Genomic DNA, 24,229 nt, shown 5'->3' with positions numbered 1-24,229 from the left:
CCGGTCAGGGCACATGCCCGGTTGCAGCTCAATCCCCAGTAGGGGGCGTGCAGGAGGCAGCCAATTGATGTATCTCTCATGGGTGTTTCCCTCTCCCTTCCTCTCTAAAATCAATTGAAAGACATATTTAAAAAAAAAAAAAGTTTTTTTAAGAAAGTAGGCTTGCCAGATTGTGAATAATGTCTGGCCCAGTAAAATTTGAATTATTTCTTACTACAGGCCCGGTGCACAAAATGCATAAATGGGTAGGGTCCCTAGGCCTGGCTGGCAATCGGGGCCAATCAGGGCCTTCCAGCTGCCGGCCAGGGCTTCCCTTCCCCCAGCTTCCGGCTGGGGCCTTCCTTCGTTCCGTGCTGCCCCCTGGTGGTCAGTGCATGTCATAGCGAGCATTTGAACTCCTGGTCTCCCTGTCAAACTCCCCAGGGGACAATTTGCATTTTAGGCATATATATACATATATTTTATATATATATATATTCCCTATGCATATGCATACTGAGATAAGAGAAAAATATTGCACGGGCATACTTATAAGAATTATGTTTTGTATCTGAAAGAAATTATAACAAAGTGCACACATTTTTTTCTTCAATTACACTTCCCTGGTAGTTAGCTTCTCCTCACAGCTCCTTGTTCTGCAGAATTAGTTTACAAAACTCCTTGTAGTTCCCGCCTGCATTTCATTTCCTTTGCTTCACAGCTTCCAGGGTTCTCTCATCCAACTTATTTCTGCCCTTTGTTCCTGGAACATTCCTGATTGAGACAGAGGCTCAGCAGCTGCTTTGGGAATGGAGACCTAATGATGATACCCAGTGTGGAAAGTCAATACAACGTCTCGGATTTTTATTCTTTAACTTTTAAAAATCTATTGATTGGATTATTTTTAGAGAGAAAGGGACATTGGTTTGTTGTTCCATGTATTGATGCATTCACTGGTTGCTTCTTGTATAGGCCCTGACCGGGGAGCCAACCGCAATCTTGGCATATAGGACATATGCAAGGAGACTCTAATCAACTTAGCTGTGGGGCCAGGGCTCAAATGTCTATTTCTTTTCTTATTAAAATATACTTTTATTGATTTCATAGAGGAAGGGAGAGGGAGATAGAAACATCAATGATGAGAGAGAGTCATTGATCGGCTGCCTCCTGCACACCCTGGGGATCGAGCCCCCAACCCAGGCAGGTGCCCCTTGACCGGATTAGAACCTGGGACCCTTCAGTCCGCAGGCAGACGCTCTATCCACTGAGCCACACCGGCTAGGGCTCAAATGTCTATTTCTGACGCTTGTGCTAGACAGCACCCCAGGGAAACGTAGGTATGTCCCCTTTAAGAGCTACTAAGCCCCACTGCATCCTTGGAGACTGGGAACTCCACTTCCCAGCGTCCGTCGCGTCGTAGGTGGGCTTTTACCCCCAAACGGTGAAGGAAAGAACCAGTGGAGAAACTACGTTACCCAGGAGGCTCTGCGGCAACCGATGACGGCGAGAAGACCCAATGAGAGTTTAGCATGGAGCCGTTTACGTGCCCACGCGCACCGGAGGCGGGACTTCCGGCGGCGTCCCCTGGCCATTGTGCTGGGCTGTGAATGGGATTCCCTCTCCGGTTCTCAGGGCGGCGGAGCTCGGGGGGCGGTGCCGCGGGACAAAGCGCGCGGAGGGGGGGCCTCCCCGCTGCACGGAGGCCCGGCTGGGCCAGGTGGTGACGGCGGCGCCCCGTTCCCGCCCCGTCGCCCTCGCTCCTCCCTCAGGCCGGCGGGAGGGCCGCGCGGAGGAGCCGGACTGAGGTGGGTGCTGCGCCCGGGGCCTCCCCGCCCCGCCCCCATCTCCCAGTCGGAGCCCAGATGGAGGGGCGCCTCCCGGGTCCCTGCGTCAGGCCCTCGTCCGCCGTCAGCGGAGGGGAAGCGTTCCCGCAGGGGCGGCCTGAGCCCTGGGGAGCCGGGGTCTCTGTGTCCAGGGGGGAGGGGTGTCGCCTAGGGGTCTCTGTGTTCAGGGGGGAGGGGGCGTCGCCTCGGGGTCTCTGTGTCCAGGGGCGAGGGGTGTCGCCTCCGGGTCTCTGTGTCCAGGGGGGAGGGGTGTCGCCTCGGGGGTGTCTGTGTCCAGGGGGGAGGGGTGTCGCCTCGGGGTCTCTGTGTCCAGGGGCGAGGGGTGTCGCCTCGGGGTCTCTGTGTCCAGGGGCGAGGGGTGTCGCCTCGGGATCTCTGTGTCCAGGGGGGAGGGGTGTCACCTCAGGGTCTCTGTGTCCAGGGGGGAGGGGTGTGGCCTCGGGGTCTCTGTGTCCAGGGGGGAGGGGTGTGGCCTCGGGGTCTCTGTGCCCAGGGGGGAGGGGTGTGGCCTCGGGGTCTCTGTGTCCAGGGGGGAGGGGTGTCGCCTCGGGGTCTCTGTGTCCAGGGGCGAGGGGTGTCCCCTCCAGTGCCGACCTGAGCAGGGGGGGGGGGGGGGCAATTCTTTTTTTTTTTTTAACATTATATATATATTTTTTATATTTTATTGATTTTTTACAGAGAGGAAGGGAGAAGGATAGAGAGTTAGAAACATTGATGAGAGAGAAACATCGATCAGCTGCCTCCTGCACACCCCCCACTGGGGATGTGCCCGCAACCAAGGTACATGCCCTTGACCGGAATCGAACCCGGGACCCTTCAGTCTGCAGGCCGACGCTCTATCCACTGAGCCAAACCCATTTCGGGCGCGGTGGGAATTCTTGAAAGGGGGTGACTTCTAAGAAATGTGTTTGTGGTCGTTTTGGTGACCAAAATGTGTTTGGTCTTCACTCACAGATCGGGGCTCACAGCCCCCCCAAGCCCTGGGGGTGTCCCAGGTGTGGACGGTGACAGGTGTCTTTTGGTTGAGAGAACGGGTGACGTTTGGGAAGCTGGGCGTTGTGAGAGCTGACCCTGTGATTGGCGGCCTGGGACTTTCGGTCCCACCCCCTGACTTCCGGTCGGGAGAGACTGGCGGTTAAATCCATCGCCACTGGCAACGATGTAGTCTGTCCTGTCATCAGTCACGTCTGTGCAGCGAACCCTCCATAGAACCCCGAAGGGATGGGCTTAGCCCAAGCGTGTCAAACTCAAGGCTCACAGGGGCCGAATAAACAAGGTTTCCGCGGATGTGGCCGCAAAAAAAACAAAAGCTTCCATTTTCAAAGAAACGTGGGTTTATTTCGATAGAGACATGCCAAATGCAAAGGGTTGAAATAAATGAGTAAATCATTAACATAAAATAATAGAACATGTTAATAAAAATTAATATTTTTCCTTGAACATGAACAGAACAACTGCCCAGATCAGGGATGGGCAAACTTTTTGACTCGAGGGCCACAATGGGTTCTTAAACTGGACCGGAGGGCCGGAACAAAAGCATGGATGGAGTGTTTGTGTGAACTAATATAAATTCAAAGTCAAGGAGCGGAGGGGAGAGCAAGAGAACCCTCCGCTCTTTCGGCTCCGCGGGCCGGATAGAACAGCTGAACGGGCCGGATTCGGCCCACGGGCCGTAGTTTGCCCACGGCTGGCCCAGATTCATAAGCGTTGCACAAATAAACCTATTTTTCTTGTTCTCCGAAAGCGAAATATGTCCTGCTGCGCACACCCAACAAGTCAGTCCAAGACTAACGACGTGGCCATCGGCTGCTAGAATATTCGCCGCTAGTGTTAGTGGCAAGAAATGGTGCGTCTGCATGTAAGGGAAATGAATGCAACACGATGATAGTCATCAGTCATTAGCGAACGTTGTGGTTCATTATTAATTTACTAGAGGCCGGTGCACGAAATTCATTCAAGAGTAGGCCTAGCCCTGGCCAGTGTGGCTCAGTGGATAGAGCGTCGGCCTGCCGACTGAAGGGTCCCGGGTTCGATTCCGGGAAAGGGCATGTACCTTGGTTGCGGGCACATCCCCAGTAGGAGGTGTGCAGGAGGCAGCTGATCGATGTTTCTCTCTCATCGATGTTTCTAACTCTCTATCCCTCTCTCTTCCTCTCTGTAAAAAATCAATAAAATATAAAAAGAAAGCGGTTGATTTGAACACTGAGGAACCAACGTTCCTCTAGATACGTCACAGGTGGGCAGTGAGAAACTGAACATGTTGCATTAGTTAAATTTAACCAGATGCTTCTTTTTTAAAAAAAAAATCCTTACCGAGGATATGTTTTCTAGAGAGAGTGGAAGGGAGAGAGAGAGAGAGAGAGAAACACCGACGTGAGAGAGACATATCAGTTGGTTGCCAGGGCCGGGGAACCAAAAACCAAGGTACACGCCCTTGACCAGGAATTGAACCAGCCACCCTTTGGTCCTCGGGCTGATGCTCTAACCACCGAGCCACTGGCCGGGGCTCCACACACTTCATAATTGGTCTGAATGTTAACTTACCTTTAAGTGTTGGTTTATGATGGAGAGTTTCACTTATTTACTTATTTTTAATCCTCACCCAAGGACATTTTTTCCCCATTGCTTTTTAGAAAGAGTGGAAGAGAGGGAAGGACAGAGAGAAATACCGATGGGAGAGGAACACATCCATTGGTTGCCTCCTGCACATGCCCAACCAGGGCCCGGGATGGGGAGGAGCCTGCAACCAAGGTACGTGCCCCCTGACCGGAATCGAACCCGGGACCCTTCGGTCCACAGGCCGATGCTTTATCCACTGAGCCACACCGGCTAGGGCTGATGTCGAGTTTTATGTGTCACATCCTCTGAAGACCTTAAACAGTAGGAAAGAAACGTGCAAACGTTTAAAAACCCTACCACTTCACTTTCCAGTGAAAACGTACACGGATGGTGGGCACAGCACCGCTGATACGTGGTGTGTGCCCCTGAGAACATTTGATGTCGCTGTCTGCCCTGTGAGTTGAAACCATTCTGATGCCCATTTCACAGGTGAGGGCACTGAGGCTCAGGGGTCCGTCAGTCCCTCCATGGCCATCCAGCCGGTGAGAGGCGGCCCTGAGGTCCGAGGAGCTGAGCTTGGACCAGCCGTGGGCAAACTACGGCCCGCGGGCCGGATCCGGCTGTTCTATCCGGTTCTCTTGCTCTCCCCTCCGCTCCTTTACTTTGAATTTATATCAGTTCACACAAACACTCCATCCATGCTTTTGTTCCGGCCCTCCGGTCCAGTTTAAGAACCCATGGTGGCCCTCGAGTCATAAAGTTTGCCCACCCCTGGCTTGGACCATCAGGCTGAGAGCGCTCAGCTCCAGGGCAGGGTGGTGGCCCAGCTCAGGGTCCTCCCGGGGTGACCCCTTTCTCATGGCTGCCTTCTTCCCACAGGGCCCTGCGGTGGTGGCAGAAATGCTCCCGGATCCTGCACAGGTGAGTGGAGGGCGTTGGCAGGCTCCCTCCCACCCACCCTGATGGCCATCACCCTGAGGGTGTAGGGCCCAGCGCGGGGAATGGTGATACCTGACAGGCGCCACCTGGATTATAGGGGTCGGTTCCCTCTCGGACACCGACGGGGTAAGGTGTGACGTTCACACTGGGAGAGGGTCCAGAATGTTCAGATGCTGGCGGGGGAGACTCAGCTGGGGTCTCGGGAGAGTGCAGATCCCTGTCCCATCTGATGGGGCGGGGGGGGGGGGAGTGGGGCGGCAGGAGGCGGGGCATGGCCGAGAAGGACGGCGGTAGGTCCCCCCTCCGGGCTGCGGACAGTGGGAGCCGGGGCAGGTTTGGAGCAGAGAAGGGAGGTGATCTGAGCCGGGTTTGAGCCGCCGTGTGGCTGCCGGGTTGGAGGACAGCCTCCTGCTGTGCAGGTGAGGGGGCGGGAAGGGGTGCCACAGGAAGGATGAGACCAGGCTTGATGGTCTGGGAGGCAGAATCGGGGTGACCCCAGGGAACCTGGCTGGCGGGCGAGAGAGGGGCCCGCGGCCAGGATGGCGCTTTCCTGCCGCCTCCCCCCCCCACGTTCATGCTGTGCGCTGGGCACGGTGATCAGTGGAGGTGAGAGAGCAGGACGGGGCGACCACACCTGGTCACTCACAGGAAGTGGGGAGGCGGGTCGGGAAGGACTGGAGACCCTGGGGAGAGACGGGCACGTGTGACTGCGCCCATGGACATCGATGTGGGGAGGTGAAAGCGAGTGACGGCTCGGAGGGGCCAAGGCATTGAGCAAGGTCTCTATTCCTTCTATTTCCCGAGGGGACAGTGAGCCCCATGCCACTCAGGGCCACGTCAGCGAGCCCCGGATTGGACGGAGGCAGGAGGAGGAGGGAGGGGAAACTCTGCCAGAGCGCTGGCTGGGGTTCCCTCGGAAAGGACGAGGGGGGTGAGGGGCCTGGTTGAGGGCTGGCTGAGTGGTCAGTCCTGTGGGTTCCCCTGGCCGGCTGACGCCTCCCCGGGGGCTGGGTGCGTTCGCTCAGGAGCCGGCTCGGCACTGCTTCCTGACTTGCAGGGAGAGACAAAGAGGGCTTCGTGTGGCCTGCGTTGGGCGGGCGGCGAATAGACGAGCGCAGGATCGAGGGAAACAGAACGGGGAACTGCCGCCGGGTGGGCTGAGCCGTCCCGCGTTCGCAGGGCCGTGTGGTCTTGGAGGACGTGGCCGTCCGCTTCTCCCGGGAGGAGTGGGGGCTCCTGGATGAGGCTCAGCGGCGCCTGTACCACGACGTGATGCTGGAGAACGTGGCCCTTCTCTGCTCCGTGGGTAAGGCCCTCGCACCCCCCACCCCCCCCCCCCACCCCGGGGCCCTGGGCCGCGCTCCGTTCCTCCCCTTCCAGGGGCAGCTCTGTCCTTCCCACCGGAGACCGTGGGCACTGCTGCCTCTCCTGGTTCCTGGCACCCGTGCCGTTGGGGCCAAGGCCGGGCCGGGCACGGTCCCCGCTGTCCCCGGGCAGCCCCATCCCTGCCGCTCTGGGTCCTCGCGAGACGGCTGAGGAGTCGGAAATCATGAAGGTTGTGAGAGATCCCCGTGGGTTCCCCCGAGCTGATCCCCCCGGTGGGTCACTCAGGCCAGATGCTGGGACCTCGGTGCCCGGCCCTGCCCCTCCTTTTATTTTTATTTTTTTAAATATATTTTATTGATTTTTTACAGAGAGGAAGGGAGAGGGATAGAGAGTTAGAAACATCGATGAGAGAGAAACATCGATCAGCTGCCTCCTGCACAACCCCCACTGGGGATGTGCCCGCAACCAAGGTACATGCCCTTGACCGGAATTGAACCCGGGACCCTTCAGTCCGCAGGCCGACGTTCTATCCACGGAGCCAAACCGGTTAGGACCCTGCCCCTCCTTTTATTGACATATTAAAGTCTGTTGTACCAGGAATTTCAGTCCCTAGCGTGGTCCCTCTGTGGGGCCAGGGGCTGCTTTTTAAAGGCCGTCTGAAGGTTTTCTAACTGGACGTGGGACGTCCTGAGGTGGGTCACACTGGCACACGCCGTCCACGGCCTTTCCCCCTGACTGGCCTCTTCCAGCCCAGGTAGCTGTTCACCTTGAGCAACAAGGAGGGCCCAGGTGGCCTGGCGGGTCGACATCACTTCCGCCACTCCAGGAGAGGCTCGGAGCCCTCCCCATGTGGCTCAGTGGATAGAGCGCCGGCCTGCAGTCTGAAGGGCCCCAGGTTCGATTCCAGTCAGGGGCACATGCCCGGGTTGTGGACGCAGTCCCCAGTGGGAGGGGCAGGAGGCAGCCGACCAATGAATCTCTCTCAGGGATGTTTCTCTCTCTCTCCCTTCCTTTCTAAAATCAATAAAAATAAGTTAAAAAAAAAAGAGAGAGAGGCTCAGAGGTACGTGGGAGCTGGGAAATGGTGAGCTGTTGGGAGCTGGGTTCCACTCACACCTGTCTGTGTCCACCACTGTCTGACACGGGACAGAGACCACACCTCACTTCTGACTTTCCCCCCTGATATTCCAGCTCTGACTCCCAGCCCCCGCTCCTACCCACTCCCTCCACGGCTCCCTTGCATTGCTCTCGACATTGGATCGGCACGTGTCCTTAACAGTCCTTGGACACCAGCTACTGTGTCGCATGCAGACGTGTCTGGGTCTGAAAGCCACCTGCAGAGGCGTCACCGGGAGACCCCGCCCCTCCCCCTGCACAGAACGCCTTCCTGTGTCCTTACCCATCGTCAGGGCTGTCGATCGTGAGCTTCCCAGGCCCGGTCTGCACAGCAGCTTCCTCTCACTGGGTCTGGGCCCCTTGCCTGTGGGCAGTGCCTTATGCACGGGTGTCCCTGACCCACACCTCTCCTGGGGCCGCCCCTCCCGCCAAAGTCACATGCATTTCTCTGCTTCCAGGTCGCTGGCGTGGAGCCCAGGGTGGGGAGGCACCTTCGGAGCAAGGAGATTCTGCGGGAATGTCACAGGCCCGGACTCCGAAGCCGGACCCGTCCACAGAGAAGTGTCCTTCTTGTGAGAGATGTGGCCCACTCCTGAAAGACGTGGTGCGCCTGGCTGAGCTGGACGGAACACGCCCTCCGCCGGCGGTGTGCACGCGTGTGGCCGGCCCTTCCCAGGGCCAGCAGGAGCAGAGTGGGAAGACGCTGGCCGGAGGGGACGAGCAGAGGCCGTCGTTGGTGAAAAACTCCAGTGTTCACTCGGCAGAGAGGAGTCTGACGTGCAGGGAGGGTGGGGAGGGCTTTCCAGCCAGCTCAGGCCCCTCCCTGCACCAGGCCCCTCACCGTGGAGGGAAGCCCCAGGGCACTGAGGCCAGGGCGACCCTGGAAAGTGGGCAGAATGGTTACACGTGTGACGAGTGTGGAAGAGCCTTTGGCTACAAGCACATCCTTGTTGAGCACCTCGACCGCGGGGGTTTCTTTAGTCAAAGGTCTGGCTGCACGGACCACCAGAGAGTCCACAGCAGGCCAGGGCGTTACGAGTGCAGCCAGTGTGGGAAATGCTTGAAAAACGGCTCTAAGCTCCTTGCCCACCAGCGAGTTCACACTGGAGAAAAGCCGTATAAATGCCGCGAATGTGGGAAGTCCTACCGGTACAGCTTCACACTCAAACGACATCAGAGAATCCACACCGGCGAGAGGCCGTACGAGTGCAGCGTCTGCGGGAAATCTTTCGTGGACATGTCCACGCTGGTTATCCACCAGCGAGTTCACACTCGGGGCCGGCGCTTCGAGTGCAGCAAATGCGGGGTGTTCTTCAGGTACCGCTTCACACTTGAGAGACACCAGAAAGCTCACAGCGGAGAGCGGCCTTACGAGTGCAGTGAATGTGGGAAACTCTTCAGGCACAACTCGAATCACATCAGACACTGGAGGAACCACACCGGGGAGAGGCCTTACGGGTGCGGCGTCTGTGGCAAGCTCTTCAGCCAAAACGCCCATCTCATCCGGCACCAAAATGTTCACACCAGAGAGAAAACTCACGCGTGCCGTGAATGTGGGAAGGTCTTTATGGACGGCTCCACGCTCATCACCCACCAGAGAGTCCACACCGGGGAGAAGCCTTACGCGTGCGGGGAGTGTGGGAAGGTGTTTAGGTACAACTCCAGCCTCAGCAAACACCGGAGGATTCACACCGGGGAGAAGCCCTACGCGTGCCGTGACTGCGGGAGGGGCTTCCGGCAGAACTCCCACCTCGCTCGGCACCAAGACGTTCACAGCAGAGAGCGTCAAAGACTGGAAACGACCCCAGGGAAAAGTCTGCTCTGATCTAGCACCGGGAAGTGCCGCCATGCGGCTGTGTGTGTGTGTGTGTGTGTGTGTGTGTGTGTGTTTTAATTGTGTCTCAAAGGCCTGGAAGAGAAAATTTGCCATCTGAACCATGTTTAAGGGTAAGGTCCAGTAGTGATAAGACATTCACATTTTTGTGCAACAAACACCAGAAATCTTTCCGTCTTGTAAAGCTGAAACTGTGGCCACGGAGCAACAATGCCTCATTCCCCTCTCCCTTACCTCCCGACAGCCGTCACCTTCCTTTCTGTCCGGGAACTGGGCCACTCCGAGCACCTTACATAAGAAGAATCGTCCAGTTTTTCCCGTGTCTGACTTGTTTATTTCAGTCGTCAGTGTCCTCAAGGTTCATCCACGTAGCAAGTGTCAGAATTTCCTTTTTGGTGAACAATACTCCTTTTTTTATATATATATATCTTATTGATTTCTTACAGAGAGGAAGGGAGAGGGACAGAGAGCTAGAAACATCGATGAGAGAGAGACATGGGTCAGCTGCCTCCTGCACACCTCCCACTGGGGATGCACCCGCAACCAAGGTACACGCCCCCGACCGGAATCGAACCCGGGACCCTTCAGTCCGCAGGCTGACGCTCTATCCACTGAGCCAAACCGGTTAGGGTGCAGCTTCATTCCTTTGCATGTGGACACCCCGTCTTCCCGGCACCATCTGCGGAGAGGCTCGTTCCCCACTGAACGGCCTGCACCCTGGTTCCCAGTCCCGAGCACGCATGCGGGGCAGCATCCACGTCCTCCCTTCATCCCTCTCTGCTCAGGTCTGTGCAGGGCCGCAGCTCCTTGGTACGTTCTGCCTTTACTGTTAAACAGCGGTCTGACCCGCTCCGAAGCGCGGGCAAGCAGCCTGTCGGTTCCCCTCCCGGCGCAGCCTTGGAAGGTCCAGGTGCGTGGAAGCGCTGCGGGGACTGCTGCCCTTTCACACCTGCCTGGGGTCCTGCCTCTGAGCTGGCGGGGAGCCACTGTGCCCCCTGGTCTCTAAGGTGCCCGGGGAGAGGCCCTCGCTGGTTGGCTCCGTGGACAGAGCGTCGCCCTGTGGACTGAAGGGCCCTGGGTTCGATTCCGGTCCAGGATCCCCCGTGTGGGGCTACGGAAGGCAGCCGATCAGTGGTTCTCTCATCATTGATGTTGCTCTCCCTTCCTCTCTGAAATATTTAAAAATAAAACAAAATGCTCAAGGAGAGCAGATTGTGGTGCGTATTCAGCAGGCATCTAAGCCCTGGTGGCTCGGCCTCATCCCCCCCACACCACACACCCCCCCCACACACACTGATTTGGGTGTGCACATCCCCAGCTTTGGACAGGACCCTAGCTGGCTATGAGGTTTTCCTTCTCTGGGGACATGACCCTCTCAGGACGCTTGTAATGAGTCGCCAGGCCCCCTGCGCAGAAAGCGCCCTCCCCACTGGCTTTGTAGGGAAGGCCTTCCTGGTGACGGTGGGCTCCGGGCACTGCGCCGTGGGTGTGAACAGCACCGACTGGCGGCGGGAAGGGGGCGGGTTTGCTGGGCCCTGTGGTTGGTGAGTCGCAGAGCGAATGGGCATAAAGAACAGCTCTCGGCCGAAACGGGTGTGGCTCAGTGGATAGAGCGTCGGCCTGCGGACTGAAGGGTCCCGGGTTCGATTCTGGTCAAGGGCATGTACCTTGGTGGCGGGCACATCCCCAGTGGGAGGTGTGCAGGAGGCAGCTGATCAATGTTTCTCTCTCATCGGTGTTTCTGACTCTCTATCCCTCTTCCTTCCTCTCTGTAAAAATATCAATAAAATATATTTTTTAAAAAAGAAACATCAATGATGAGAGAGAATCACCGATCAGCTGCCTCCTGCACGCCCCCTACTGGGGATCAAGCCCACAACCCAGCCATGTGCCCTTGACCCGAATCAAACCTGGGACCCTTCAGTCCGCAGGCTGAAGCTCTACCCACTGAGCCACACCGGCCAGGGCCACACTGCCAGTTCCTATTGACAGTGCAGAGCCTAGATCTGAGTAACGACCGTCAGCCAGCCACACAGGTGCTGCTCCGTGTCTGTGTGAGGGAAAGGGGGTGGGGGGGCTGCAACCCCAAGGTTTCGTTTGGTGCAGCCGTGGGCAAACTACAGCCCGCGGGCCGGATCCGGCTGTTCTATCCGGTTCTCTTGCTCTCCCCTCCGCTCCTTTACTTTGAATTTATATTAGTTCACACAAACACTCCATCCATGCTTTTGTTCCGGCCCTCCGGTCCAGTTTAAGAACCCATGGTGGCCCTCGAGTCAAAAAGTTTGCCCACCCCTGGTTTGGTGGGTCCCCTTGTTAGCCATACGGCTTCAGTGTGTGTGGTCCCACACCATGGGTGGCACACTTGAGCACTACCCGTGACCCCGCCGGATGAGGTCTCTCCTGGACGCTGCCCTCTGCGTGTGGTCTTCCTTTGCTGACTCATCGCTGGCCTCCCATTGGGATAGAAAACACGGGGGTGGTCAGGGCGCCGACCCTGGAGGCTCCGGGGGTGAAGCTTGGTCCTGGCCCCCGAGCTGCGTCTTGTGACCCTTAACGCATGGGCCCAGCCGCCTCTCCGGCTTCAGCTTTCCCCCAGGACGGTGCCTCCCTGCCCTGCCGGCCTCGGGGGAGGGCGCGTGAGCACATCGTGGGCAGATAAAAGGCAATCGCACTCGATCAGCCGAAAGGCCCAGAAGCCATAGGGGAGTCTCCTCTCTCAAAACCGGGATGGGTGACCCCCACAAGGCCCAGGACTGAGGAGTGGACACCCTTGGGGGACATTCATCAGCCTTGCTGCAGGGGTGGGGCGGGGTGGTTAATTGTCTTAAAAATGTGTTTGCTTGCCGAAACTGGTTTGGCTCAGTGGATAGAGCTTCGGCCTGCAGACTGAAGGGTCCCAGGTTCGATTCCGGTCAAGGGCATGTACCTTGGTTGCGGGCACATCCCCAGTGGGGGGCGTGCAGGAGGCAGCTGATCGATGTTTCTCTCTCATCGATGTTTCTAGCTCTCTATCCCTCTCCCTTCCTCTCTGTAAAATATCAATAAAATATATTTTAAAAAAATGTGTTTGCTTTGCGGGCCTGGGTGGCTCCGTGGTTGAGCATCGACCTACGAACCAGGAGGTCAGGGTTCCATTCACCACCAGGGCGCATGCTGGGTTCTGGCTGGGGCCCCAGTGGGGGGCGTGCAGGAGGCAGCCGATCCAGGATCCTCTCATGGTGGGTGTTTCTCTCTCTCTCCCTCTCCCTTTCTCTGACCTAAAACAACAGAAAAAGGCTAATCCAGAGCATCGCCAAGGCCCTGTGGGCAGGGCGAGCCCACTCAGTCCGGTGCCCATGGTCGTCGCCCAACGTCTGGAGGCCCAGCGCCAGGCGGGTGACGCCCTGTGGGGCCTCTACAGATCCACGAGGGTGACCTTGGGGGGGGAGGTCCCAGACCCCCAACCCCCACTCTGGCCGGTAGCCAACTGCGTGGCCCCTTTGCGCAGGCGCGCAGTCCAGGCGGCGTCCAGGGCGTGGCGCGCGCGTTTCCCGGTTACGCGCCCAGCGGGCAACCCCCACCCCGTCCTCCTCCCGCGGTCCGTCCCCTCGGCTTCCTCTTGAAACGCGAGCGTCGGACGCAGGTCGGGCGGCCCCCCTCGCTGGGGAGCGTCCCTGAGACTGACCCGGGGCGGACCAGACGGTGAGTAGCGGGGTGCGCACCGCGGGCGCGGGGAATCCACGAGGGGGCCCCCGGCCTTGGCGTTTATCGTGTTGCGTCCCAGCGCGTTTTGCGGGAGACAGGGCTGCGTCTGAGGCCTTTCCCCGGGGCCCCTCCTGCGTGCGCCCCTCCCGTCCAGGCCCAAAGCAGCCTTGTCGGCAAGAGTAAGACTTTAGCCGCTGCCCTGGCCGGTGTGGCTCAGTGGATAGAGCGTCCGGTTCCATTCCGGTCCAGGGCACGCACCTCGGTTGCAGGCTCCTCCCCAGCCCAGGCCCTGGTTGGGGCGCGTGCAGGAGGCAACCCATCCATATGTTTCTCTCTCTGTCTTGCCGTCTCTCTCCCTAAAAATCAGTGGGAAACTATCCTCGGTGAGGATTAAAGAACAACAAAAATAAGATAAAGCCAATCGTGCTGAAAAGACCCTTTCTAGGGGTCAGCTAGGGGTCAGCGGCAGAGCCGGTGAGATGCGCACCAAGGCCCCTCCCGTCCTGGTACCGGGGCTGCCCTGCGCTGTGGCTTCTGGGGTGAGGCCAGCGAGCCCTAAGGAGCGACCTGCACCTGAGGTTTCGGGGCGCCCCCCTGAGTGGGTCCTGCCGTCCCAGCTGCCTGGCGGACACATCACTTTCTGGGTGTGGGGGGGTCCCCCCGGGCGCGAATTGTCCTGAGCCAACCGCGCGGGTGAACTCGCGGGAGGATCGCCCAGAGGGGCAGCTGCGACCCCTGGTGATGGGCCGCCACCTGCGCAGGGCGCCCCTCCCGGGGTCGTGAGAGCAGAGCGCAGGGAGGGGGCGCCGGTCAGGGGGCTCCGTGCCCTCCCGGCCGCCTCTTGGGTCCCCCGTCGAGGCTGCTGCGTCCCCACGTCCCCAGCATCTCCATCGCCGCCGTCCCTGCGGGTCCGGGTCCAGGGCCGGGCCCCCACCTCCGGCTTGGATGCTGGTGGATTGTGGTCGCCAGTGCCCCTGCGCCCTCGTGCGCCTCTCCAGATGCGCTTTTCGGAGGCCCTGGCAGTCCCCAAGGTTAGGCCTCTGGGTCCTTCTATCCAAGGCTCGTGCCAGCTCTCCACGCGCAGGGCCCATCTGGCACTTCCGGTGCCGCCCGCTGCGGGAGGGCCGGATGGTGGGGCAGAAAGGACTTGGACTTGAGAAGCCGGCCTGACCTTGGGGAGGCGGACGGCGGCCCACAGTAGGGCCACAGAACTGTGGTCGCAGGGTGCGTGTGTGCGGGGAGCGGGGTGTCTGAGCTCGCCCCAGCCAAAGGGTGCCCGACGGGAGCCTGGGGCTTCACCCGCTCATACAGCAGGCTGTGAAGACTGTATCTTTGCACAGCTGTACAAACGTGCTAAGTCGTGTCGTCACAAGAGTTGAAAAAAAAATTTCTAATTAGGTTTCAAAAGTAAGTGTCCCAGGTTCCAGCCCCAGTCCAGGTGCGTGCAGGAGGCAGCCAATGGATGTGTCTCTCTCCCCCTCCCCCATTCCTCCCTCCCACTCTCTCTAAAACCAATGAAAATAATAGCCTTGGGTAAAGATTTTTTTAAAAAGCGCCCTGAGTGGGTAGCTAGGTTTTTTGGGTTTTTTTTTAAATATATTTTATTGATTTTTTACACAGAAGAAGGGAGAGGGATAGAGAGTTAGAAACATCGACGAGAGAGAAACATCAATCAGCTGCCTCCTGCACACCCACTACTGGGGATGTGCCCACAACCAAGGTACATGCCCTTGACCGGAATCGAACCCGGGACCTTTCAGTCCGCAGGCCGACGCTCTATCCACTGAGCCAAACCGGTTTCGGCTGTGGATGCTCTTTTAGAGGTCGCATCCCGCCATCCTGCAGTCTCCCAACTCCCTAGGAATCAGCGTCTCTGTACCAATTATGACTCCTACCTGGTCCTTTCAGGGGACAGGGACATCTACCTACTGAAGAATAAACTTCGGGGATGTTGGCAGGCCCCAGGGGTCAAGTTCCAAGGAGGGAAATATGAATCATGGATTTGTTGTTCCTGGGAACAAGGAACCCATCTCACGCTCTTCCCAGACACGCCAGAGGTGGTCACAACAAATGCCCCCCCCCCCCCCCCGCCGCTCACGGTCTCACAGATAACCCTGCACACGGGTCACAGGGTCAGGCCTCAGAGATGGGCATCTCCCCTAGGCGGCCTTGAGCAGCAATGCCAGTTGGGCCGAAACCAGAACGAGAGCTGCACTCCGCACGGAGCCGACCCACTGGGCGTCTCACCAAGCTGTCCAGCCTGCGTGCTGGCAGGGCCCACCCTGTCCTCCGCCAGCCCACAGCGAGCAGAACCCCCAGGATCAAAGGTGGCTTCAAAACTAAGGCATGTGTTACAAAACCAGAACATCGGGGCAGGCAATTCCCAAGTCAGGTGACCTGGGGGCTGGACACACCCCTGAGGAGTGCCACGTGAGACCAGCAAAGGCCACGGAAACTGGAAACTTCCCCGGCAAGTGGCCAGCAAAACAGAACTGGCATCCTCCTGGCTGAAACCTAAACAAGCTTGGTGGTGTGTGTGTGTGTGGGGGGGGGGTGGGCAGGAAGGAGTGAGGATCAATGGGCTCAGGATACTGAGGATCCCCTGTAGGAAACGGGCGGGGGGGGGGGGGTAGCACAGGTGTGCCTAGTAGAGCATGTTGGGCCGATGTTTGCTCAACCTGGGGCCCTGCCGTTGCGTGGATGGATGGCTCCTTGCAGACACTGGCAGCGATAGGATTGCGGCAGGGGTGCTGGGCAGGTGATGACGTGCAACGTTGCTCCAGGAAGCTTCCTGTGGAGGGACCCTCAGACAAATCTTCCTGGGGTGGGTGTTCACATGGATGGGGTTCAACGCCCAGCTACTCTCCCAGGCGGCTCACAGAGCTTCTCTCTGGCGTCAGTCACGCGCGAACACGGACCTGGCCTCTTCCCCGCTATCCTATGGCCTTTCTCCAGTGTGAACTTTCCAGTGCCGGATGAGGGAAGCCCTTTGCCTGAAGGCCTTCCCGCACTCACTGCACTTATACGGCCTTTCTCCCGTGTGGATTCTGTGATGCTGAATGAGCACATGTTTGTGGCTAAAGGCTTTCCCGCACTCGCTGCACACATAGGGCTTCTCGCCATTGTGGACCCTCTGGTGCGCGATGAGGTCGGAGCTCTGGGTAAAGAATTTCCCACACTCGATGCACTCGTAGGGCCGTGCCCCGGTGTGAACGCTCCAGTGTTTGATGAGTCTGTATTTGTGACCAAAGTATTTCCCACACTCGCTGCACTCGTACGGCCTTTCCCCAGTGTGGACGCTCTCGTGCTGAACAAGTGTGGACTTGTGGCTGTAGGCTTTCCCACATTCGCTGCATTTATAAGGCCTGGCTCCGGTGTGAACTCTTTGGTGTACAATCAGGTTGGAGCTGTGATTAAAAACTTTCCCACAGATGCCACACTCATAGGGCATTTCTCCAGTGTGGATCCGCCGGTGCTGAGCAAGTATGGGTTTGCGGCTGAAGGTTTTCCCACATTCGCTGCACTCGTACGGCCTCTCTCCAGTGTGGACTCTCTGGTGCTGGACGAGCGAGTCTTTGCGGCTGAAGGCTTTCCCACATTCGCCGCATTCATAATGCCTTTGTCCGCCGTGCAAGGCCTCCACACACTTGCCGTCCCCGTGGGGGGCGCAGTGCTGGGAACTGCCTGAGCGAGCTGAGACGTCCTGACGGCCCTCCCCAGGCACAAAGGGCACCTCCCGGGGCTGGACAGGGCAGCTGTTCACCAGAAAGGCCCGGCCCCCGTCTCTTCGGAAGGGCTTCTCTTCACGACGCTGTTTCTGCTGCCGAAGATTCCCGTGGAGCCAGAACTGTTTCCCACACGGTTTCTGCCCCGAGTGTGTTTCTTGGTGCTCAGCCAAGTGTGAAATGTCTTTTAGGACCAGGCCACCTGCCTCACCGGAGAAGGCTTGCTGGGTGGAAGGGCCTGACTTGAGAGTCCCGACCTGTGACACTCCTTCTGCAGAAACACTTGGCTCTAAAGGTATCTCCTCATCCTCCATTCCGGGGCAAGAACCTGAAAGCAGACAAACGCTGGTGAAGTTCAAGTTGACGCAGTCTCGTTACAAACGTGTCTCCCAGCCCTAACCGGTGTGGCTCAGTGGATAGAGTGTCAGCCTGCGGACTGAAGGGTCCCAGGTTCGATTCCGGTCAAGGGCATGTACCTGGGTTGCGGGCACATCCCCAGTAGGGGGCGTGCAGGAGGCAGCTGATCAATGTCTCTCTCTCATTGATGTTTCTAACTCTCTATCCCTCTCTCTTCCTCTCTGTAAAAAATCAAAAAAATATATTTTTAAAAAAACAAACACACAAAAAAACAAACGTGTCTCCCAGAATGAAGAGCAAGGTCATAGCTCAAGCTGAGCAAGGTCATAGCTCAGGTTGAGTAAAGGGCTTCCACGTAGCAGTTTACATCAAAGGTCATAGAAGGGGCCCTCGCTGGTTGGCTCTGCAGATAGAGCATCGGCCTATGGACTGAAGGGTCCCAGGTTCGATTCTGGTCAAGGGCACATGCTTGGTTGCAGGCTCAGTCCCCAGTAGGGGGCATGCAGGAGGCAGCTGATCAATGAGTCTCTCTCATCATTGGTGTTTCTATCTTGCTCTCCCCTTTCCCTTCCTCTCTGAAATCAATAAAAAAAAAATTTTTAACAAAAAAATTAAGGTCATAGCCGAAACCGGTTTGGCTCAGTGGATAGAGCGTCGGCCTGCGGACTAAAAGGTCCCAGGTTCGATTCCGGTCAAGGGCATGTACCTCGGTTGCGGGCACATCCTCAGTGGGAGGTGTGCAGGAGGCAGCTGATTGATGTTTCTCTCTCATCGATGTTTCTAGCTCTCTATCCCTCTCCCTTCCTCTCTGTGAAATATCAATAAAATAAATAAATAAATAAACAAACAAACAAACAAACAAACAAACAAACAAAGGTCATAGAATGGAAGAGGCCTTGACCGGGGGCGGAAACAAATGTGGGGTACAGCCCAGGAAAGCCAGGGTCTCCGATGACGTCATCATAAGCAGCTTTCAGCAAGGCCTTGGCTGCTGGGGACAGGTGAGAGCTGTGTACAAGGTTTGTCCCCTGAAGAGGTACAGCTGAATCGCTGGAATTTAAGGACTCTCTGGGGGCTGTGGAGAGTGGACACATTCAGTTCAGGCAAGCGTTCGAGAGCACTGCAGAGGGAGCAGTGGAGAGGAGCAGGTGTGATGTGGAGGCAGAGGATGGGGACAGACGGAGGCCCAAGGGCAGAGCACAAAATGAAAGTGTCATGAATGGGAAGTAAAGACAAAAAAGAAATGTGGCCAGTGGCCTTGGCGCTAAAACCACTGTGGGCACCGAGAGGGTAGGGACTGCCTGGGACCCCGCCTGCAGGACACCCCCAGCGCCCACTCACCAGGACCACACCCACTCTGAGCGTCTCTGGTCCTGGCTGGACTCATGTGTGCCCAGTCCGATACCCGGGGTTCGCTGCCCAGCTCCAGTGGGGCTGCCCCACGGGACACGGACGATGCATAGCCTAAGGAAAAGACAGGACAGGTAACTGGGTGGCACTGGCCTGTGTGACCCACCAATCAGAGGAGAGAATGGATTATAATAAAATCTAGTGGCCCGGTGCATGAAATTTGTGCACATTAAAAGGGGATTAATTGGAGGAAATAATTTAATATTGCTATTTGCCCTTTCTCTATAATAGAAGTGTCAGAGATGAAAGAAAATTAGTAAAATGTATATGAAAACCTTCCTCCTGTCAGAGTCTGGGGCGCACCACGGGACCCAGAGTCAAGTCCCCGCCCACCCACATGCACCTCAAAATCGTGTGAGACCCAGACCCGGCTGCCCTCCCTCCCCCCACATTGGGCTAGATCCAGACCTGGCCAGTCCCACCCTTGTCAAGCCCTGCTGGGCAGGGGGCATAGCCTCAGGTCCCCTGGCCCAGCGCCAGGATGGGGGGCATGGCCTGAGGTCCCCCAGCCCAGACTGGGGCAGGAGGTGTGCCTTGAGGTCCTCCATCAAGCCCTGCCAGATGGGGGACACAGCCTGAGATCCCCTGTCAAGCCCCGCTGGGTGGGGGACACAGCCTGAAGTCCCCTGTCAAGCCCTGCCGGGTGGGAGATGTGGCCTGAGGTCCCCCAGCTTGACTCCAGGGAGAGGGGCGCAGCCTGAGGTCCCCTGTCAAGCCCCACGGGGGCAGGGGAGGGCACAGCCTCAGGTCCCTGCTGATTGCTCGTTAAGGCTCCTGATGGGAACTTGGCCTCAGCTGTGGGTGCAGCCATCTTTGTGACGGAGTGATGGTTAATTAGCATATTCCCTCTTTGTCAGATAGGATAACCTCGAAGTAGGGTCTTACAGGAATAGCCCAGTGGTCCCCCCAAGCAGGGACCAGCCATACTGATGCCTACATTCTGTCGCAGGCAGTCCACCAGGAATGTCAGCTGCAGGAAGGAGGGGAGCGCTGGGGCGCAGGGTGCCGTGGTCCGGGACAGAGGCACCCAGTCAGGGCGAGGACTAAGATGCATATGACCCACTGCGTGCCTGTGAGACCCCTCCCTCCTAGGCCATCCTTCAGGGCAGCAGGCATTGGGGCTGCTCAGGAGTCCGCGGTGGCCGTGCACACAGCTCATGCCGGGCACCTACTCCAGGGAACTGGGGAGGGAGGTGGTACCCATGGCTGCGACACAGGAAGGGCCAGGATGCCCCCCTCTGGAAAACAGGAGGGGCAGAGCCCAGTCCAGGACCCTGGGGTGGGCGTGAGGGGCTTACCCAGCGAGGCCAGAAGTGCGAAGTTCTCCAGCATCACGTCACGGTACAGATGTCTCTGAGCCTCACCCAGGAGCCCCCACTCCTCCGGGGAGAAGTACACAAACACGTCCTCCACGTTCACCTGCGCCTGCCAATGGGGAGAGCGGGTCCACGGGCAGCCACTCCCCCACACCCTCACTGCCCACACTCACCACGGCAGCCAGTTCTGAGGCGGCTAGGACCATGCTTACCGGACGCCCAGGCTGAGCTCACCTTTCTCCCTTCAGCACCCGGTACCGGGCCCAAGGGCCACGAGGGCACACGCCTTTCCACGTGCACACCAGCCTCTTAGGGTGACTCTGTCTCACACCTGGCCCCACACCCAGGCATCGGCCTCTACCAGCCCCTGCCTGCTCACTGACGGCACTGCCACTGCCTCCTCCACCGGTCTGCATGCCATCATCTACCTTTCGGACATCTGCACCCTGAACCCTCCCCAGCACTCCCATCCGGGTCCAGGAGGAGCAGTGTTCTCTGGGAGATCTCAGACCCTTCCTATGGTCACAGGTGAGCTGATATCCACAGGGAGTTACTTCTACCACTGACCTCCCCGTCACCACTGGGGGAGCATCGACCCTCACAGCTGGTAAGGCCCAAAACCTGGGGTTAGTGCTCTCTCTCTCTCTCACATCAGAGAATCTGGCCCAATCACGTCCACACAGCTGACCTCTGACCCGCCCATCATTGCCTCTCACCCAGCCTCCTCGCTGGGCTGCACCGTAACCCACTGGCCCTCACCCCACAGTCTGTTCTCCGCTTGGAACCCAGAGCGAGCCTGTTAAACCTACGTCAGATCACCTCTCTCCTCAGCCCTACACGTGCCATGGCTACACCACCCTCAGAGCAGAGGCCTAGCCGTAGCTGGTGTGGCTCAGTGGACAGAGCGTCGGCCTGCGGACTGAAGGGTCCCGGGTTCCATTCCGGTCAAGGGCACATGCCCAGGTGCGGGCTCGATCCCCAGTGGGGGGAGTGCAGGAAGCAGCCAATCGATGATTCTCATCATTGATGTTTCTCTCCCTCTCCCTTCCTCTCTGAAATTAAAAAAATAAATAAATCCTATATAATAAAAGGCTAATATGCAAATCAACCGAACAGCAGAATGACCAGTTGCTATGACGCACACTGACCACCAGGGGGCAGACGCTCAGCCAGAAGCCGGGCTCACGGCTGGCGAGCACAGCGGCAATGGCGGCAGCCTCTCCTGCCTCCGTGGCAGCGCTAAGGATGTCCAACTGACCGGCTTAGACCCGCTACCTGCGCCGTCAGTCAGACATCCCCCAAGGGTGCAGGCCAGGCTGAGAGACCCCCCAGAGTGCATGGATTTCGTGCACCAGTCCTTTAGTAAATAAATAAGTTAAAAATGATAACAGAGCCAAAACCGGTTTGGCTCAGTGGATAGAGCGTCGGCCTGTGGACTGAAGGGTCCCAGGTTCGATTCCGGTCAAGGGCACGTAACTTTGTTGCGGGCACATCCCCAGTAGGGGGTGTGCAAGAGGCAGCTGATCGATGTTTCTCTCTCATCGATGTTTCTAACTCTCTATCCCTCTTCCTTCCTCTCTGTAAAAAATCAATAAAATATATTTAAAAAAAAAAAAAAAAAAAAAAAAAAAAATGATAACAGACCCTAACCGGTTTGGCTCAGTGGATAGAGCGTCGGCCTGCGGACTGAAGGGTCCCAGGTTCGATTCCGGTCAAGGGCATGTACCTTGGTTGTGGGCACATCCCCAGTGGGGGGTGTGCAGGAGGCAGCTGATCGATGTTTCTAACTCTCTATCCCTCTCCCTTCCTCTCTGTAAAAAATCAATAAAATACTTAAAAAAAAATGATAACAGAACCCTAACTCCCAGCCACCTGCTTTTGATGCCTGGTATTTAAGGACTTGAGAACTCCGATCCCCGTCTCTCCTCCAAGTATTTGCACTTTCCACCCCTCATTCCATGGCTACCAGGAATGGGAACCCTTCCGTTCAACCCCAGGCTGGGACCCGGGACCCTGGGCTGGGGCTTTCTCCAGGGTCTGCAGCCTCGAGAACTGTGGGCGTGCATGTGGCCTCTGACACCACAATCCTAGAGACCAGGGGGGTGGGGAGGGGATCAGGGGTCACGGCATCCTCCCCTCACCTGTACAGGGTCCATAATCACTCCCGAGCTCCTGGGAACCTGTGGGGAGAGGGAGACTGTGAGAGACCAGCAGCCAGGAAGGGGCCTCAATGGCTCATGCCTGTCCCCTCGGCCTGCCCTGCCCCGCCACCGAGACCCAGGGCTGCCGCCCACCTTCTGTGCTCAGGCCTCAGAGCTGCCGAAGGCTATGACCTCGGACTGGGTCTCCCTCTTGCTGTGCCTCACTGTCCTCGTCATCTCCCCACCCCGTGCGCCAAGTCTGTGCTCCTCTGAGCAGCCTGTGGAATTCTTATAAAACCCTCCAACCGCAGGACCAGAGTGGCTCAGTGACTGAACTTCGACCTATGAACCAGGAGGTCACAGTTCAATTCCCAGTCAGGGCACATGCCCGAGGTGGGGGCTCGATCCCCAGTGTCGGGTGTGCAGGAGGCAGCCTGCTCACATCATAAATGATTCTCTCTCCCCCTCCCTCTCTGAAATCAATCTATGTATATAAAACCCTAATATGCAAATAGACCAAACAGCGGAACAGTCGCTATGACGTGTGCTGGCCACCAGGGGGCGTGCGCAGAACATGGTGGGCGCCAGCAGCAGGTGGCGATGCACAGAAGGTGGCGGGCGGCCCTGACTGGTTTGGCTTCGTGGATAGAGCCTCGGCCTGAGGACTGAAGGGTCCCAGGTTTGATTCCGGTCAAGGGCATGTACCTTGGTTGTGGGCACATCCCCAGTGGGAGGTGTGCAGGAGGCAGCTGATCGATGTTTCTCATCGGTGTTTCTGACTCTCTATCCCTCTCCCTTTCTCTCTGTAAAAAATCAATAAAATATATTAAAAAATATATATAAAAGAAGGTGGCGGGCGTCGGCCGCAGCAGGATGTTGGAGCAGGTGAGCGGGGGCACGAGACCAAGGCGGGGTGCCGGTCGCTGTCATTGGGGCCAGCCTCTGGTGGTTACTGAAAATGCTTTGCTCCCGGGTACGGGGGTCCTGCCTGGCACTCACACCTGCTGCCCATGCTGGCCCTGCTCACACCCGCTGCTGGGACCAGTCCCAGTCGCTCCACAGTCAGGGCGTGGGGTTAGGGTGTGGGGTCAGGGCGTGGGGTCAGCGTGTGGGGTCAGCGTGTGGGGTCAGGGCGTGGGAGTGGCAGCCCCCGCTCTGCTGCAGGCAGATGGGGACCACGGGGCTCACAGCGGGAGGGGCCGGGCCGGGGCGCAGAGGATGGGCCAAGACCCACCATCCTCTGTGCCCACCACAGCCTCCTGGCCCTTCCTTTCAAGGTGCACGAATCCGTGCACTGGGCCCCCACTCATATATATTCTTTTTTTAAAAAAAAACACCTCAAACCGTGCCCCTCCGCTGGGAACCTCCCATGGCTCCCATCGCCCTGGGAATGACGGCGGAGCTGCTGCAGCTGACGTTGCAGATTCCGGCCCCGCGGACAACACTGCCCGTCTCCCGGAGGCCCGGCTGGTCGCCTCCCCGTCTCCGTCCGTCACGCCGCGTCCCCTCAAACTGCCGGTCAGACGGGGCCCCACCACGAGCGCCCCCACGGCCCGGACTGGGCAGCCCTCCTTGGAGGCTTGAGGATTCCGGGGATGGAGGTCGGGGAGGAGCCGGGGGCGCAGCACCCACCTGCGCGGGCTCCGCCTTCGGAAGCTGAGGGCAAGGGGAGACGGGGGAACAGAGGGCCTGACTGGCGGGAGACAAGGGCGAGGAGCCGGGCCGTCTCTGTTCCGGGAAGAACCGCCTCCGCGCCTGTCACCGCGGGTCGGACACGGCGTCCAGCGGAAGGAGGAGGTGGACTCCTCCAAAAGCAAAATGTCCGCCCCTGAAGGAAACAGGAAGTCCCGCCCTGACGTCTTCCCCACGCACGGAGACGACCCTTCCCGGGGTCTTCATTGGCCCTGCGCCGCCGAGGCTTCTGGGTAATGTAGTTCTCCCAAGCACCAACCGTGGAGACGTGCATCGGACGCCACCTCCTGGGCAAAGGTAGAATCAC

General features: G+C 58.1%; 3 protein-coding genes across 4 annotated transcripts in view; 2 read left to right on the top strand and 1 right to left on the bottom strand.

The window, feature by feature from the left end:
* LOC308235274 (uncharacterized protein) overlaps positions 1 to 24,229 on the top strand; it is a gene marked incomplete at its 5' end in the record, with an annotated part of 59,761 nt that overhangs the window by 34,473 nt on the left and 1,059 nt on the right. The window lies entirely within an intron of this gene.
* Positions 1,556 to 9,910, top strand: LOC308235510 (uncharacterized protein). Its single transcript, XM_080644393.1, has 4 exons — positions 1,556 to 1,784; positions 5,262 to 5,303; positions 6,501 to 6,627; positions 8,222 to 9,910. Exons 2-4 carry the CDS (start codon positions 5,283 to 5,285, stop codon positions 9,586 to 9,588), a joined length of 1,515 nt encoding a protein of 504 aa, XP_080500519.1. The 5' UTR covers positions 1,556 to 1,784; positions 5,262 to 5,282; the 3' UTR covers positions 9,589 to 9,910.
* LOC308235111 (zinc finger protein 772-like) lies at positions 14,874 to 24,060 on the bottom strand. Of its 2 annotated transcripts, XM_080643781.1 has the most exons (5): positions 23,863 to 24,060; positions 22,231 to 22,269; positions 20,072 to 20,198; positions 18,705 to 18,827; positions 14,874 to 17,334 (listed from the first exon to the last, which is right to left on the bottom strand). In XM_080643781.1, the coding sequence occupies exons 2-5, from the start codon at positions 22,243 to 22,245 to the stop codon at positions 16,220 to 16,222; spliced, it is 1,380 nt and encodes a 459-aa protein (XP_080499907.1). In that variant the 5' UTR covers positions 22,246 to 22,269; positions 23,863 to 24,060; the 3' UTR covers positions 14,874 to 16,219. The 2 variants fall into 2 exon arrangements, with proteins under 2 accessions (XP_080499907.1, XP_080499908.1); XM_080643782.1 differs by lacking the exon at positions 18,705 to 18,827.

The sequence above is a fragment of the Plecotus auritus genome (assembly GCF_963455305.1).
Source record: "Plecotus auritus genome assembly, chromosome: 10".
Taxonomy (NCBI): Eukaryota; Metazoa; Chordata; class Mammalia; order Chiroptera; family Vespertilionidae; genus Plecotus; species Plecotus auritus.
The sequence above is the reverse complement of the archived record's forward strand: the minus strand, read 5'-3'. Positions and strand labels throughout refer to the sequence as shown.

Coding starts and splice junctions, on each gene's coding strand:
- LOC308235510 (XM_080644393.1), top strand. CDS start 5,283: ATGCTCCCGGATCCTGCACAG. Junction 5,304..6,500: donor TGCTCCCGGATCCTGCACAG/GTGAGTGGAGGG, acceptor CCGCGTTCGCAG/GGCCGTGTGGTCTTGGAGGA. Junction 6,628..8,221: donor GGCCCTTCTCTGCTCCGTGG/GTAAGGCCCTCG, acceptor CTCTGCTTCCAG/GTCGCTGGCGTGGAGCCCAG.
- LOC308235111 (XM_080643781.1), bottom strand. Junction 18,828..20,071: donor CGCACTTCTGGCCTCGCTGG/GTAAGCCCCTCA, acceptor TCTTTTCCTTAG/GCTATGCATCGTCCGTGTCC. Junction 17,335..18,704: donor TCAGAGTGGGTGTGGTCCTG/GTGAGTGGGCGC, acceptor GTCTGCTTTCAG/GTTCTTGCCCCGGAATGGAG.